General features: G+C 53.1%; 1 protein-coding gene across 1 annotated transcript in view; it reads right to left on the reverse strand.

The window, feature by feature from the left end:
• Positions 1-7725: 7725 nt before the first annotated feature.
• ADARB2 (adenosine deaminase, RNA specific B2 (inactive)) overlaps positions 7726-16347 on the reverse strand; it is a 515410-nt gene continuing 506788 nt past the window's right edge. Inside the window, exons 18-19 of the mRNA XM_025397185.1 lie at positions 9565-9743; positions 7726-8052 (exon numbers count right to left, since the gene is read on the reverse strand). Coding sequence (XP_025252970.1) covers positions 7876-8052; positions 9565-9743 — 356 coding nt within the window. The 3' untranslated portion in view covers positions 7726-7875. The remainder of the gene's footprint in view (positions 8053-9564; positions 9744-16347) is intronic.

Here is a 16347-nt window from a genome sequence, read left to right on the forward strand (position 1 = left end):
AAAGGCTTTCTTTTGGGAAAGCTGGCCCTCTAAGGGCAGTGGCTTCCTGAAACCCTCCAGGGAGAGTGCATTTCTGTCATCGAGTTTAACTCAACTAACGGAACCGGATTTAATAGATTCAAAGCAGTTGAAGGTGTGTCAATCACAGAGCATAAGGACCACTGCTGTGGCCACTTTGTCCTTTAACCCCGTGCACACCTATCAGATTTTGAGAATCAGAGTGGATGGCGGTTACTTTCTGTGGGAACATGCACTTAGCTGAAACCCCTTACTAAGATGATCTGTCATCAACTTCAGGTTTCATGCTTTAAAAATATTCTCAACAAGAGAGAAAAATAACATAGGAGACTTGGCTGTCTGGGGTGAGGGCAGGCTTGAGGAAAGACTGGGCAGATGTGTGGAGCCGTTACGTTTGGAGGGATTACCAAGAAGCAGACCCCCCATTGCCAAGAATGAGGGCCTTTTCAGGCAGGAGGGGCTCCTCTGTGAGTGACAGCGAGGACCAACCCCAGGAGCTACTTCTGGGGCCCACGAAGAGATGAGGCTGGAGACCTTTCTTTCCCTGGGCCATGAAACCATCCCTGCTGACATTCTGATTCTCCATGCTCAGTGGCTCTGGCCAGGGACCACTGACCCACCTTGCAACTCTGACACCTTTGAGGTTCGTCTTGAACCCTCTTTACACCTGCAGTTCTTTTTCATTCTCTGCCCATAACCCTGACCCCTTGGTTTACCGTCTATGGGGTAATTTATCATAAGGCCCAAGAAATGAGATGCTCTTTAGGGGGCTGACATCCCACCTGGAGGAACAGCCCGCACCTGCGGATGAGGGGGAGGCATCAGAATCTCCTGGGGTGTTTTCAGAGCCCCCCAACCTCCACCTCTGCCTCCACCTGAGGCCCCCCACATCCTCCCTTGAGTGGAGAATCACTGTGGTTAACGTGAAACACATAGACAAAAAAAAAAAAAAAATGCAGGCACCCACAGCTTGGCCTGAGGGCAGTAGGGTGGGACTGGAGACACGGGGTGGGTGAGAGCAATACCTCCAAACAAGACGTCTTATCCCAGCCCCTCCGGCTGCAGCGTTGGAGCCCTGTGCTCAGCATGGCTGTAATTTTAGTCTATTTCCTGGGTGACAGTGAGAAATTAAAGTCTCTTCAGCCAGCACAGGGATGTCCCTTTCTGGGCCTGCCGTGCCCACAGTTAAGTCCCTGGAAAGCAGCAAAATGTGTCACGGAGAAAACACTCTACTGGATTCTGGGGCGCTCAGTCCACACAGACTGACGTGGAGCTGCGGTGCGAACCCCTGAGATGTTTAGGAATCCCTTCCACCGCAGTTCCCACCTGGCTTAGTATTCTACAGGAAATTACCAGCCACACCCATGCTCCGTGTGTTATGGCAAATCTGGGAGAGGACTCAGAACATCTCAGATTTCATAACCCTTCAACCCCTCAAGCCTCCATTGGCAGCCCTGGGAAGTAGGAGGCTAAGGCTGCGTTCACACACTGGTGAGAAAACCAAGGCGCAAAGTCATGCAGGCAGTGATTAGTTCATTTTATGCAGTTAATGAGAAGCGGGCTTAAGGCTTGAAGGGAGCTCTTTTCACTTCCGGCCCTGTGCTCTTAGAACAAGTTCATTTACAGTAAATCTGTAAGGCTAATGTCGGGCTAGTAACTGCTGCTCAGGCAGAGGCCACTAATTGATGTAACTGTTATAAAAAGGAAAAGGTTTTGTTTGTTTGTTTTGAGATGGAGTCTCACTCTGTCACCAGGCTGGAGTGCAGAGGCCGGATCTCGGCTCACTGCAACCTCCGCCTCCTGGGTTCAAACGATTCCCCTGCCTCAGCCTCGAGTAGCTGGGATTACAGGTGCATGCCACCGCGCCGGGCTAATTTTTTGTATTTTAGTATAGATTGGTTTCACCATGTTGGTCAGGCTGGTCTCGATCTCCTGACCTCGTGATCTGCCTGCCTCTACCTCCCACAGTGCTGGGACTCCAGGCATGAGCCACCATGCCCAGCCAGGGAAAGGTTTTAGAGCCAATTGTGTCCCTTCTTTGGGGTGGGTGGACACGTTATATAGTCTTGAGACCCCCAGAACTTTGCTTGATGAAAAACGCCCAACAACCCAGGAAAGAACAATTTTACTTAATATTTTTATTCACTTAACAGAAACATTCACTTATCAGATATCACTGAAGTGCAATTTACAGAACTTAAAGGCAAATTAACATATGTAAATTCATATTTTAAGGTTTTGGATTTTTTTTACAAATATTACAAATGTACATCCATTGATACAATATTGCCATTCAATCATGCTTTTATTATGTACATACCTTCAATTAGAATTACTATGTATTAAGTTCATTTTGCTTACAAAATGCTGAAAACTAACGGGGTGCGCTGGGAGAGATTTTTTTTACCGATGCATAAACTGCAGAGAGATAGAAATCTCGGGCCTGTGTGAAAAGAGGCCCTGGGACCCAGGTGATCTTGCCTTGGTGTTTAGGGGTTGCTCATCCCTCCAGCCTCGGCTTTAGGATGATGAGTTGGGAAATAAAGTGTTCCTCTCACCAGGGTTCGATCTGCCTACGGTTCCCGCAGGGGCGATACTGTTTCGTGCGCATCTCTAGAGGTTGGCACGGTGGCTCATGCCTGTAATCCCAGCACTCTGGGAGGCCAAGGTGGGCAGATCGCTTGAGGCCAGGAGTTTGAGACCAGCCTGGGCAACATGGCGAGACCCCATCTCTACCAAAAATACAAAATTAGCCAGTCTCATAAGCCGGTCTCAAAAAAGTAAACAGATGTCTAGAGATGTGGCCACTAGTGTTCCTTCTGGTGGGAGGTCAGATCACGTGGACACATTTAGGAGAGTCCAAAAATGACTACAGTGACTCCCTGTGCACAAGGCGTCAGGAACCCAGCAGGGCTTCCCTAGCTTTGAGCATGAACCTGCTGCCTAGGAACCCAGCGAGGCTCCCCCAGCCCCAGCATGAACCTGCCACATAGGAATCCAGCGAGGCTCCCCCAGCCCCAGCATGAACCTGCCACATAGGAACCCAACGGGGCTCCCCCAGCCCCAGCATGAACCTGCTGCGTGGATCCCTCGGTGGGGATGGTGCCTAAGACAACCTCCTCCTGGGTGGGGGCCATGGCAGCAGAACAAAGGAGCCAGGAGCTTTGGGACAGGGACTAACAAGACAGCAAGAAAGGGAAGAGGCAGGGAGGAGAGAAAGGGGCAAGAAGGGAAGTGAAGTGGCTGAGGGGAGAGTAAGCGGAAGGTGGTGCCAGCTGCCTCTCAGGCTTCCCTGAAACGGCCTGAGAAGGAAGCTCCCTCTGTCTTCACCACATCTCTGGTCCCCTGTGGCCTCTGCTCCTGCCTCCTCACTTCCCCACCATCCTTCCTTCACTTTCTCAGATTCAAAATTTGGGAGAAGTTTGACAGGAGCCACCAGCAGCCCAGCGTTGCCAGAAACAGCCCTGCTCATGCAGTGGTGAGGCCCGTGCCGTGTCCTGCAGCCACCTGCCTAGCCCCACACGGTGGCAAAATACCAAAAGACCCTAAAATACCAGCGAGACGGGATTGGTCTGTCCCTGCTAAGAGCTGCCTGGGGGTGCTACGGCCTCGCCTGCAACACAGAGCTTCTAAATTTCCGCCTCCAACCGCGAGCTCTGCAAAAACCGCAGGCGAGGACAGGCTTTGGGGGGGTGTGGGACGGCGGCCTCCTGATGTGGACAAGGGGCCTCAGCAGCCTCCCTGAGGGCCGCGGGAAGCCCACAGAGCCTCGCCGGGTTCTGTCGGGCATTACAAGAGGCGGCCTCAGCGATCCAACAGCAGTACGTAAAAAGAAAGGCTCTCAGCTTCCCTTTGGTCTCCGTTAGAAATTGATACTTACTGTATTTTGGGCCAAGTAGTCAGATTATTTTATTAGAATGGCTTCTTATAAAAGGGCATATAAGTTTCCCTAAATTAAAAATGTCTACTTTATGTACGTCTCAAATGTCTTTGTTTTAAACAATATACTATAGACACATCTTGAAATTTATCATCTAAAAATAGGATTTCATCAAAATACTCTAACTATTCTGGGCATTGATATCCTCTGTATTTACTGTTTATGGCTCTCCAGATGTGGTAAACACTATATCAAAAAAAAGCATGTGACTTTGTTGATAAGAAAAGCTCCCTGTGAAAACAAAATGAGGTGGAGAAATATGAGCTGTGTGTTTCTTTGAAAAGTGGAGAAATAGGAGCTGTGTGTTTCTTTGACAAGGAACCCACCTTGACATTTCTGAGGAACAGGACTCATCACAAAGCATGGTGTGATAGATATATACAGATGTAAAGAGAATCGCAGGAATGGAAAGGAAACAATAGCTATCGACCCGCACATCCTTTCCTCGGCAAAAACAAAACCAACGGAAACCCTAACTCCATCCATCCCTTGACATCACACACGGCTGCGAAACCGAGACTGGAGGTGGACGGCAGAGCCTGCCTGGTGTGCAGCTGTTCCCTGCCGCTCAGTCCTGCAAAATTCCGGAAGCCACCAGATACTGACTTTTTGACTAAGAACCAGGCAGGAAACCACATTGCTGATCTTCCCGATGGGAAAGCAGTATGTGTTTTGGAGGCAGATAAAGGTGGCGTTGGTTTTATGAGGACTTTTGTAGGGGGCCTAAGCAGGCATGAATACAGACCACAGAAAATCTGAAGCAAGGGGCTCGGTGGTGTCAGGTGGTGGGAAGTGTGGGGGAGCCGGGCCGTGATTTTGAAGTGGACTCGGAGGGGCCGGCCTGACTTCATCAGCCCCCATTGTGTTGTGCCCAGTGTATTTTCAGGGTGACAGAAAGTGACCCGTCCCCTACTTGTGTCTTGCCTGCTCACTTGGAGGGGGGTGCGTGGCCACTCTTAAGACCAATTCAGCGGTCAAAACTGCAGGGCAGACCTGGCCTAAGAGTGGTGCTGGGATGTTCTGACCTGGACCCAAGGGCAAAATCCTCAGGCGTCAACACCAGCCTTTCTATCTCTGCAGAGGTGGCACAGCCCCTCCAGGCCCATCTGGGGCTGTAGGAATTCTGGGACCTGGGTTTTCCAGGCACACCTGGGGCTGTAGGAATCCTGGGACCCAGCTTTTCCAGAAACTCTTGGGGCTGTGGGAATCCTGGGACCTGGCCCCTCCAAGCATAGCTGCGGCTGTGGGAATCCTGGGACCAGGGTCTTCCAGGCACTCCTGGGGCTGTGGAATCCTCAGGCCCTGCCAGTTGGGAGCAACCTGTGTGTGGTGTGATCTGGTGTGGCGTGCTTCCCGCATGTGGGGTCACCCCTGACTGCCTCGACTTCCTTCTCCTTTCACTACCCAGGGCCTGGGACCCTCCTCTCCTTACAAGGGGTCCCCACTGCAGCCCACATCTCCTCTGACAGATCCCTACATGGAAAAGCTCCAGCACCTCAAACTCACTTCTGGCTGCTTTGGAAACTCTTCTCTTGCTATCAACCTTCTCTGAAGAGCTTTAATCTCTCCTTCCATGGAGTCTCCTGTGGACTTAATAAACGAATCCACACACTTGTACTAGTGGGTAGCGTGGAATTAATGTGTGGCTTTCTCCAATGTAGATGTCGATATTTCAGTAAAGTCTGAGTTGTTTCTGGAAGGTCAGTGCCTGAGACAACACGAGTCCCAACCCCACAGGTGCGGCTTCATGGTGCTGGTCACTGGGTGGCTGAGCGCTTTCCGAGTCCCGTGAATCAGACCCTGCAGAAACAGTGTGATTTGGAGCCCATTGGGGGAAAGCATCATACGCTTCTCTAGCCAACATCTCAGATGAAGGTGATTTGAGGCCTGGGTCAGAGACTTTAGCCAAGAGCTGGCCGTGCTTCCACACGTTCAGGGGAGTGCTCGCTTCTGACGGCTGCGAACATCTGAGTCTCCCATTGCCTCTTGACTCAGTTCTCTAAGCTTCATCTTAGTGATGTCAAGTTACCAGAACTTAATAGAAACTGGTCGTTTGAGCTTAGCTTTTGCACTGAATTAAGATTTCATTTATTTTTGCGATTTTTATAAAAGATTAGTATGAGTTCTTTATTTGAAAAAATGTTCTCATATCTTTTGAAACTTTATCTTGAAGTTGCCTACTCCAGTGCCTGTTTTCTTTTCTAAAAAACTCGACTGATAAATTTGGCCTTATTTTAAATCCCAGGAAAAGTTTCTATTTCCATACTAATATCCCTACTTCTTAGTATCTTGTAACAAATAGCTACAACTCAGTTCCATTTCTGCCTTCTCATTATGATAACTGTAATTTATAGCACTCGACTATGTAAGCACGATGTTATTCTTGCACTTTCCGGGGTGGTCAGCTGGGGTTATTTCCAGGAAGCCCACACTCCAGAGGTGGACACCAGCATCCAGAGGTGGACACCAGCATCCGGAGGTGGACACCAGCCTCCGGAGGTGGACGCCACCATGCTTTGCCATCTGCCGTCACCGTCATGAATTTCAGAGATGGATTTTTTAAATTGGAGAAATGAGAGACTGGCTACCTAGCATGATGAATGTTAGAAATAAGTTATCGGTGATGAGATGGACAGCAACTCGAGGCACATGGATTGCGTAAAGACACTTGGAAAAGAGCCTGACCCCTGTATGAATACAGCGCCTCGGTTCTCAGGGATGACGCTGTGGGCTAAAGCCCCTGTGTCCCATCTCCACTGTGAGCTGAAGGGCTCTCATGTTGGAAGCCTTCTCTGAGGGTCACAGAATCCTGCCTCTTACATTTTTTGACAGCTGAACTTTTTTGGGGTCTTGTCCTGCAAGCTGTTGATTGGAGAATCTGAAAGAGCGGAGAGCTGGTAGCCTCTCAAGCTGAAGGTAAAGGTTGTTTTGAATTTTATTTTATGCTTGCTTTCTAATGAAAATTTAGTTAAAAAGTCAGACTTTGATTAAAGACTTCATCTCCTTATTACCTGGTAGGGAGGTTATAGGGTGGTAGCTAACCCTTACACAACACAGACCTCAGTGGCTCTCAGTATCGGCCACAATAAACCAAACATGGTGATGGACTGAACAGGCGTGGGTGGCTTTGCAGCGTGCGTGGGCTGGGTGTTTCCAGGCTCCCCACCTCTGCAGCGCGCCTGGGCTGGGTGTTTCCAGGCTCCCTACCTCTACAGCGCGAGTGGGCCAGGTGTTTCCAGGCTCCCCACATCACAGGTCTTAACTCTGCCTCACGGGGGCTTTGGGACCTCTTCCTTCACTTTGCGGGAATGGCTTTTGTTTCTCTGGTTCTGTTTTAGGTGTTCGGTAATGTCGTGCATCTTAAATATTTTTTGAAAGGAGGTGGAGTATAAAAACCGAAATGAATAATGAAAATAATAGAGGATTCTTATTGGTTTCTCTGGGGCTGGGGTGGGCATGGCTTTTCTCTTCGCTTGTGGCTTATCTTCATGTGCCCCCTAAAGCTGTGCTTGTTAGACCCCAACGTCGCCGAGAGGCGCACGCAGGGGTGGAGTGCAGGGACAGGGCCTGAGGCTTACTCCTGCCTGGCGATGCGTCGGTGCCGCCTTCCAAGGCCGCGGCTAAGCCCCCTTGCCTGAATGGAGCCCTTCCCTCGGACGCCACAGGAAGAGTTGGTGCTAACTCAACAGCACGTGTGCCCCTGGGTGTGGGGGACATGGTTCTGGGGCCAGCGATCTGGGAAGAGGCATGTTCTGAATTCCAGTCTGGTTGCTTGTCCAAACATTGCACACTCGCGTGTTTCTGGAACACCAAAGGAAAACAAATGCAGGGAACCGGCCAACCCGCTGCGTCGCTCCCCAGACACGGCCCAGTCCCTCCAACGTCCTGCTCAGCTCCAGCAGCCAGGAGCCCGCAGCCTAGAGAGTCAGTAGAAACTGCTGCTGCTCTGGCGGTTTCCTCACCCAGGTGCCCAGGCCAGCCTTCTGAAAGGCCTTGAACAGCTGCTGTTTCACAGACTGGTAGGTGTGCGCCCCCAGCTTGGCCTCACAGTACATGGAGGGTGTGTCTCCGGGGCTCGGTGTCCCTGTGCTCAGCTGCAGACCAGAAGGAGAAAGAGCCAATCAGACACCAGCAGAAAAGGAGCTTCCGCCAAGTGAGTTTTACACGCCAGGCATCAGCTCCCGGCCTTGGCCTTTTGCCTTTCTTTCTCCCACTATTACAGAGAGCAACCGTGACCAGGTCCTCCCGCTATTCCACAGGAAACCCAGTCATCGAGGAAACCCGCTTCATTCGACATCTGAACGATCAGTGAGTGGGTAAACTTGACTGCTATTAAAAATATGAACACTGTGCAGGGGCTCCAGGCGGGGTGGGGGACGGAGGGGGACGGTGGGAGCTAAAATAGCATCACAGTGGGCAGGGAGCAGGCCGGTGAGAGTCATGCTGTTGGCCGAGCAGGAGGATGATGGAGCTGGGGCGATTCCTCTGTTAGCTTTCTGAGGTGTGCCAGGCAAAGCTTAGCAGCAATACAAGACAGGGATCAAATGCAGCTCTGATCCCCCCACCACAGGGCAGGGAGGCCAGGAGGGAGGAGGACGGGGCTGTGGGGGAGCTCCGAATCCCATAGCGGGTCTTCCAGGGAGGCACTTATGGGGGGGGTCACCTCGAGCACGTGCAAGAGGAGAGGGCCCTTTTGCTTAGCAGGACGGCATAGATGCTTCCCTGACCTTCCCAGTCTCCAGGAGAAGGGAGACCCGGGCAGTGCCATTGAGCGGACAGGACAGAGACTGAGAGCTGCAGGATATTGGGCGCCTTGGCCAAGCTCAGAACTAATATGTGCAATTCTGAGTGTCCTCTAAGCTGGCGAAAATGTTTATTTTAGGTGTCAGTGTGCCTACCCTGCTCTACCAGTTGACAAATCAACAACACCATTATTCCGGCTTGGAGTCATTGCTTGGATTAAAAAGTACGGGAAAATGAGCGAGGCATTTTTTATGCGTTGGCTGGTTTTTCTGTTATTGGTTGTTTTTGGTCACAGTCTATGCTGCAAACGCATACCAATGTGGATTTTGATTTAAAATCCAGAACCGTTGCTGTTATCCCTGCCTGTGAAGGAGAAAGCTTGCTCCTAATCGCTGATGTTGTGGAAATGCTTGGGCTTTGGGGTTGGGGAGAAATTCTAATCCTGAGATTCATTTCCTGTGAAATTTGGGGGAAATTACACATTTTTTCTGAGTGTCGGTTTCCTGATATCTAAACCGGGAATAGTGTCGACTTCAAAAGTCCCCAGGAGCTGCTCCTGTGACACCCGAATGAAGCAGGCGGTGCCATGCCCGGTGAAGTCAGGGGTTCTGCAATGAGCTCGTTTCCTGCTTCCGCAGCTCCAGGCTGGTCAGGGGGCTGTGCCTGGGGCAGCGGGGTCTCTAGCCTAGGGGGAAACGCTGCTGGCCTGGGCAGTGGGAGAAGGACACGTGAGGGGCGCTGGGTTTTGTGTCCTGCCTCTCCCTCCCTGCAGACCAAGTGGTGGCCTCTCCCGGGGACTTGCTCAGGGCTGGAGCCAGGGTCTGGCTGGGCCCCGTTTCCCTCCAAGGATGGGTGCGGCCTACCCTGCCGTACAGCCGCGCCCACCGCGCAGACAGCACGTGCTTGCAGAGCCGGGAGGGGCCCCCGCAGCTCCTCCGCCCGGTGGTGGTGTTGATAATCTCCAGGTCCACGCTGCCCACGACCCAGTTCACGCTGAAGGGGGGCGACTTCCCCGGCTGGCGCGCCTCGGCGTCACTCACGCCTGTCAGGGGAGATGGGGAAAGGCGGCGTTAACATTCCTGGCCCCACACGGGGCTGCCCCCAGGGCAGCTGCGGGGAAACGGAGCCTGTGTGCGAGCGGGAGGAGATATTCCCACGCACACCCTCCTCCCTTTTCATCCTCAGGACTGGCCAGTTCACGTGTCACCCGCAGGGTGGAGGCTGCAAATCGGGCAGGACCGTGGTGGCCGCCTCAGGTCCACGGCATTGCTGCGCCTGCATCAACCTTCTAATCGAAAAGATTTTAATAGTCTGGCGATAATAAAGCTCCGTCCAGACTCCCTCCCTTTCTATAAATATTTGTGGAGTGAATGAATGCGCAGAGCCACGTGGAAGTGATCTGAGAGCGTGTTTATGGGCACCTCTGTAGGCCCAGCTCTGCTGGAGGCTAAACACTGGGGCTGGTAAGCGGCAGGCAGCTCCCTGGCACCCTCGGGCTTACAGTTTAGCTGATGAGAAAAACAAAACAAAACAACAATAAAAACAAGACAGAAACGAGTGTAGTATCAGTTGATCTGCAATGTGATCCCGAAACAGCACTGGCTACAGAATGTTTGAGACTCAGTGCAAAGTGGAAATATGGGGCCTTTTGTTAGAAAGTTGCGAAGAATTTCTAGAGGACAGTGGAGCATTAAACCAAGCGCGGGTTTGTCTGAGCTCAGGTGCCTGTGTGAGCTGCAGGGCTGCACGCCTACAATGCTGGTCCTGTCCAGAGAGAGCCGGCGTCTTCAGGGAAGTCCTGGTTTCAAATGTGTTGCCCCTTGTGTGCTTGGATTTTAACCTGGACCACACAGTCCTTGCAGCCCGGCTCACCCTGCAGAGGGGTGTTGAGGAGGTCTCCACTCTGGGGTGGCAGCTGCTTTGCAGCTGGAGGTGGGGCACTTTCTGGCTTCCAACTGTGGCCCTAGCCCTAACTCCTTGAGGTGCTCCTGTGCTGATTAGGGCTTCTGGAGATGCTGCCACGAGATGTCTGGAAACCCCAGGGGGCACCTACCGAGACCCTGCCCTGTGACGGCCTGAGGATTCCAACACATGAGATTCAGGTGCAGCTGAGCCCCCCCCTCCCCAGTTCATTGTCTCTTTCAGTCCCTTCTGAAGGCTGCATTTGGCAATGTGACCCTCGGGGTGGGGAAGGCATCAGAGGAATACAGGCTGCGGGAGGCCAGAGGCAGCGCCCCAGAGACATAGTCCGATGCTTCCCACACCCAGGGCTTCCTCATGGCCCCGGCATGGTAGACGTGGCCCTCAGACATCCATGGGCAGTGCGGGGAGGTACGTGCTGTTTGGCCCTGTCTCTGCTCAGAGTCTCACAGGAAGACACGTGGTTCACACAAAAGTGAGTCGGCAGGGAGTCCAGGCTCCCGCTCACAGCAGTGGCGTTGAGAGTCTTGGTTTATAACCTAGGATCCCTTGCTCCATTCATTCCTCCTGAATCTCCCACCTCCCGTGGCACCTGCAGGACCTCCTACCCGATGCGTTCCCCAAGCCCAGCTGGCTGGGCATCTCCTTCTCATTCATGTCTCCTCGCAGGTCAGCTCTGCCTCTCCAGCCCTGCCTGCCTTCCTGGCCTGCTGTCCTGCGGTGCTCGGAGGGGAGCGGGGCCCCTGAGCTCTTGGGGGCCCATCATGCATCATGCAAGACAGCAGTGCCTGCAGAGAAGAACTTGGCGTCTTGGCCAGGGTATTGCATCCAGGCCACCCAAGTGCCTCCTCAGGTCCCCGGGAAGCCACCGGCTATTGGTAGAGAGGCCCAGGTGTCAGGATTCGTCTGAGAGCAAAGACCTGGTGGGCTGAGCATGGTGCGAGTGGGTTCCGGCCGTAGCAGACTCCCGGGAGGAAGCTGTCCCCATGTCATGTGGCAGCACAGCTCACGACACCTTCCTGGAACCTGGCTTCATTTAAATTCAGGGGAAGACCCACTCACTACTGAGCTGCACAGCCACAGACCCCAGATCCTCTGCTGCTCTCAGCTTCATCCACAAACCTGAGCTCTGTGGACAGACCGAGCAGATGTCCCACCCCACCCACCTCGAAAGTGACCTGGTGAGCTTCTGCCGGCCTCGGATGGGCAGTGTGGGACACCAAGTGAATCCCGTTCACGTCAGCTCTTCCTTTTTCCTTCAACTGATCCATGGTGGCAGCTGCCACTGAGAGCCAGGAGGGACAATCTGGTCTGTTGGCCGCTGTGGCCGTCCTACTGGGCAGGGGCCGCCTGGGCAGGAGGAGCCAGCCGCCAAGGTCAGGGATGACCAGGAACTGGGAGAGGCAGTCACTGCCCTGATCTGCGTGCGCTGGGTGGCCTCCCCTCCCCTTCCCGCTCCCATCACCAGGCGGCCTCCCCTCCCCCTCCCACTCGCATCACCAGGTGGCCTCCCCTCCTTCTCCTGCTCCCATCCCTCTGGTCTCCATGACTGTCAGGATCAACCACTGAGGCCCTGAGCTGCAAAGTCTAAACTCAGAGGAAAGCCTTGGGAGCCTGAGGTCTACACACGACCTCCTGGTTCCTTGTCAGGACACCCTGGCTCTGGTCTGGGCCCATCTCCCTTCTCTTTGTGGAGGACAGCGTGGGCAAATTGTTGCTGGCCCTTGGCCGGCTGCCGTCTGACAGGGCTTCCTCCTAACACTCCCGTCTGCCAGCCATGATGAGGCCCGAACGCTTCCGGGAAGGCAACTGTGAGGACGTGGGTGTGAACCCAGCATGTGCACTGCTCCACACGCGGTGGGCGGAAGGAAGGAGCTGGCGGGTGGGCCACGGGGTCCAACCTTGCACGGGGGCTTCTCCTTGCCAGGGTGTGGTCCTATGTGTCCGAGTGTGCACAGGGAGGACGGCACCTGCTGTAAATAACATCTCAGTTCACCTGTGACGACGAAAATCACACTGCAAATCATCCAGTTCTAACTACAACAGCCCCACAGACTACTATTTAACATAGAAAGTGGCGTAAACCCAGGAGCAATCTTCAGTATCCGAGCCTGTCCATGACCCCAGAGGTGGAAAATGCACCCCAGGGGCCTCTCCCACTGGCCAGGAACCAGGTGGCTGGAGTTCCAGGCGGTTTGAGTCCTGTGGCCCGAGGTCATCCTCCACTTACCGCTCTGTGACAGGTGACTCCTCTGCTTCACGAGGTGATGTGAAGATCAAATCAGGCAAATGGGAACACGTTTGGAGCACCCAGGCTAGAAATGCTGTTGTCTTCATCGGAAGGAGGATTTGAAGGCCAGCTGCAGTTTGTTTCATGCTCTCCAAGTCACACAGATCAAAAATGTTTCTAGTTAGATCACAGGGAACGTTTCCAACTTAGTTACAATCACCTAATTATGTCCAGGGAATGGAGGAACCGACCAACAAGCGAAGGTCAGAGTTCCTTTCACGGCAAACACATTCTGTTCCCTTTATTTGTCCTCTGCAGGGGACAGGGCAGTGTGCTTACGCTTTGAGCTTCTAGGGAAGGGTCCGCTCCCCTCTGTGTTCTGCCGGCAAGAGAAAAACTTCCCAAGGCAGCCTAGAAGAATAGCAGTCCTTTTTTCTTCTACCTTCTTCTTCTTCTTTTTTTTTTTTTTTTTTTTTTTTTTTTTTTTGAGACGGAGTCTCGCTCTGTCGCCCAGGCTGGAGTGCAGTGGCCGGATCTCAGCTCACTGCAAGCTCCGCCTCCCGGGTTCACGCCAGTCTCCTGCCTCAGCCTCCCAAGTAACTGGGACTACAGGCGCCGCCACCTCGCCCGGCTAGTTTTTTGTATTTTTTTTAGTAGAGACGGGGTTTCACCGTGTTAGCCAGGATGGTCTCGATCTCCTGACCTTGTGATCCGCCCGACTCGGCCTCCCAAAGTGCTGGGATTACAGGCTTGAGCCTCCGAGCCCGGCCTTTTTTTTTTTTTTTTTTTTTTTTTTTTTAAATAAACCTTCCATGGAGAGAGAGTGTTGGGATGTTTTCCTGAATATTCACGCCGACAGTCGTTTCTGACTTCGCTGTAACTAACATCTGCAGCTGATCACGCCCATGGAGCAGGAACCGTGGCCCAGATCCCTGAGTCTCATGTACAAAGAGACACAGATGCTCATGTCAGTCTCACCGTTAGGTTTTGTCGTTAATGACTCTCTCCGTGGGACAGATCCCTCATGGTGAGGGGAAGTGCAGTCAGGAGCGACCTGCTTGCTCTGAGGAACCAGGAGTTTCCTTCTCCAGTGCGGCCAGCAGTCAGGCCCTCTTCCCACGCCGGGGCCAGCCCTCCCGCAGCAGGTGTCCAGGCTCCAGGAAGGCCGTCTCTTCCTCACCGACATGGAAGGGCCGTGGCCTCGTGTGCTTTCACTCTTTTTCCATTTCCCCGCGGCCCGAATCACACTCATGGAGGTAACTCCCCGTCCTGGGATGTCTCCCGAGGACACTCCAGCATTGGGACATCAGGTCACCCCAGGCTCTTCCTTTCTTTGTTTTATTTATTTGGACCTGGGGGAGCCCGTTGGTTTCTCAGGGGGCTTCTGCTCATACGTGAATGATCCCACTCACGGGTCACTGATTTTATAATTTTCCACCAATTTCCAGGTGCTTCACGAAGATGTGCAGAGTCTTCTGGGAGCCGGTGCAGTTGCTCACACACGGCGTTCCTGTTGAGCACATTCCTGGCCATGGAGAAGTGGGTTTCGCGAGGGTTGAAGGGTGTTAGGGCTAAACTTTAGCTCAGGCTGATTGCATTGCTAGCAGTAGTTGTAGACAGAACCAGACAAGGTGAAGACACATGTGCTCAGGCCTAGAAACGAAAGCCTGGTTTGTGTTTAATTTTAACTCCTATGGCTGGAAATGTGAAAATGTGTTAACTCCTGGCTCATTCCTCCTGAAGTGGGCATCGGCTGACTGAAGATGGAACTCGAGTCCCAAGGACAGAGGGCATCTGCAGCTGCAGGGGCACCTGCTCAGGCCTGTCCCACCCTGTTCCTCGAGATAACACAGCAGCACATACCTAGTGACCCAGTCCACCCAGAACACATGGCACTACCTCCTTTCCCCAGTTCACAGCCCTAAATGTCTCCTGGCTTCAGGGAATCTCCAGCAGTAAAAGGTGCGAACAGACCTGCGGCGATCGCGGGATGGAGACTGTGCCATCTGAACTGAGAAAACCTGAGCATCAGGCCAGCTGAGCTCTGACGAGAAACGCGTCCTCCTGAGAAATCACACGCAGAAACCTCAGTGCTGTGGACAAACACGTACACACTTGCACGGGGCTCCCGCGCTTCTCACTCTGCAGGCTGCCCTGTGAGACCAACATTCCTGTGAACCTCTGGCATCCAGAAGCTCAGACAAATCCAAACTAACCCCATGGAACGCTGGGCACCTCCTGCCTTCAGTGAATGGCCACACAGGAACAGTACTGTCTGTTCTAATGTGGTTTCCACATGCACGGAGCGTTGTACTTTTGTAGGCTGTATTTGTTTTAGGTGATTGCTGTAACACATTGCTACACATGTGGTGGTTTAAAAGAGCAGAAATCTGTCCTCTCATAGCCCTGGAGGCCAGAAGTCTGAAGGTGCAGGCAGGGCTGTACCCCCTCCAGAGGCTCTGGGGAGACCCTCCTTGACTCTCCCAGCCTCTGGTCAATCCCGGGCTCCCTGGCTTGTGGTGGCTTCGCTCCCGTCTCTCCCTGCGTCTTCACCGGCTTCTCTGCATGTGCCATCTCTCCCCTGCCTCCCTCTTTTAAGGACAGAGGTGGCTGCAGGCAGGACCCGCTGAGATAATTCAGATCATCTTCCGTCTCACGATCCTTAGTTTACTCACCTCTGTAAAGACCCCTTTTTTCAGATAAAAGGTAATTTACAGGTTCAGGGATTCGAACTTGGCATCGGTGGGGCCATTGTCCAGCCCACTGGGAGTGAACCTCGGGACTGGTCTAAGGACGGAGTGAGCAGCGCTCTTCGCGGAGGAGGGACAGCCCCACACTCTGGGCCCCACACTTCGCAGAATAGGGGGGTTTGCAGGTGGCAGCTCGTGGGCTGCTTCTCCCCGCACCTGTTTCTTTTCCTCTGTGCCTTCTGCGTGTGATGAGGACCGGTGGGGCTCATGGTCCGGGATGGTGGGGAGCCTGCAGCTGCCCAGAGAGCAGTTCTGTGCCACTGGCTGGGTGTGTAGAGTGACCTGGAGACGCATGGGGCACCCAGCACGTGCACCTGCTGAGTGAGGGTGGCCTCTGTCGGGTAGGACCTTGGATTTGAAAATTTGTGTAGGAAGCCCAAGGAACGGTGAGGAAAAAAAGGTGGTGTCCCTGAAACACTGTGTAGCCTGGTGGTGAGCAGGGTCGGGCCCACATTTTCTTTAGTAATTGCGCCCGAGCGGCCTTGGGAATAACGCCCTCGCTACCTGAGCAGCTTCTCCCTGAGCCGTCTGTCATGGAACCACGCTCACAGACGCTTGTTAAACCTGGTATGTAACTCAGGGATGTGTTGGCATTTATTAATTTGTGAATATACCATGCAGCATATGGGCCATTCATCTTTGATAACATTTTTAAGGGAGCTGTCGTATTTCAGAGCAGATCTGTATGGGAATAAGCTGGTCTCCCGGAGCCTTTGGCACGAATATTCTGCCAGGCTGTCTGGTAT

This window comes from Theropithecus gelada, chromosome 9, assembly GCF_003255815.1.
Source record: "Theropithecus gelada isolate Dixy chromosome 9, Tgel_1.0, whole genome shotgun sequence".
NCBI classification, from domain to species: domain Eukaryota; kingdom Metazoa; phylum Chordata; class Mammalia; order Primates; family Cercopithecidae; genus Theropithecus; species Theropithecus gelada.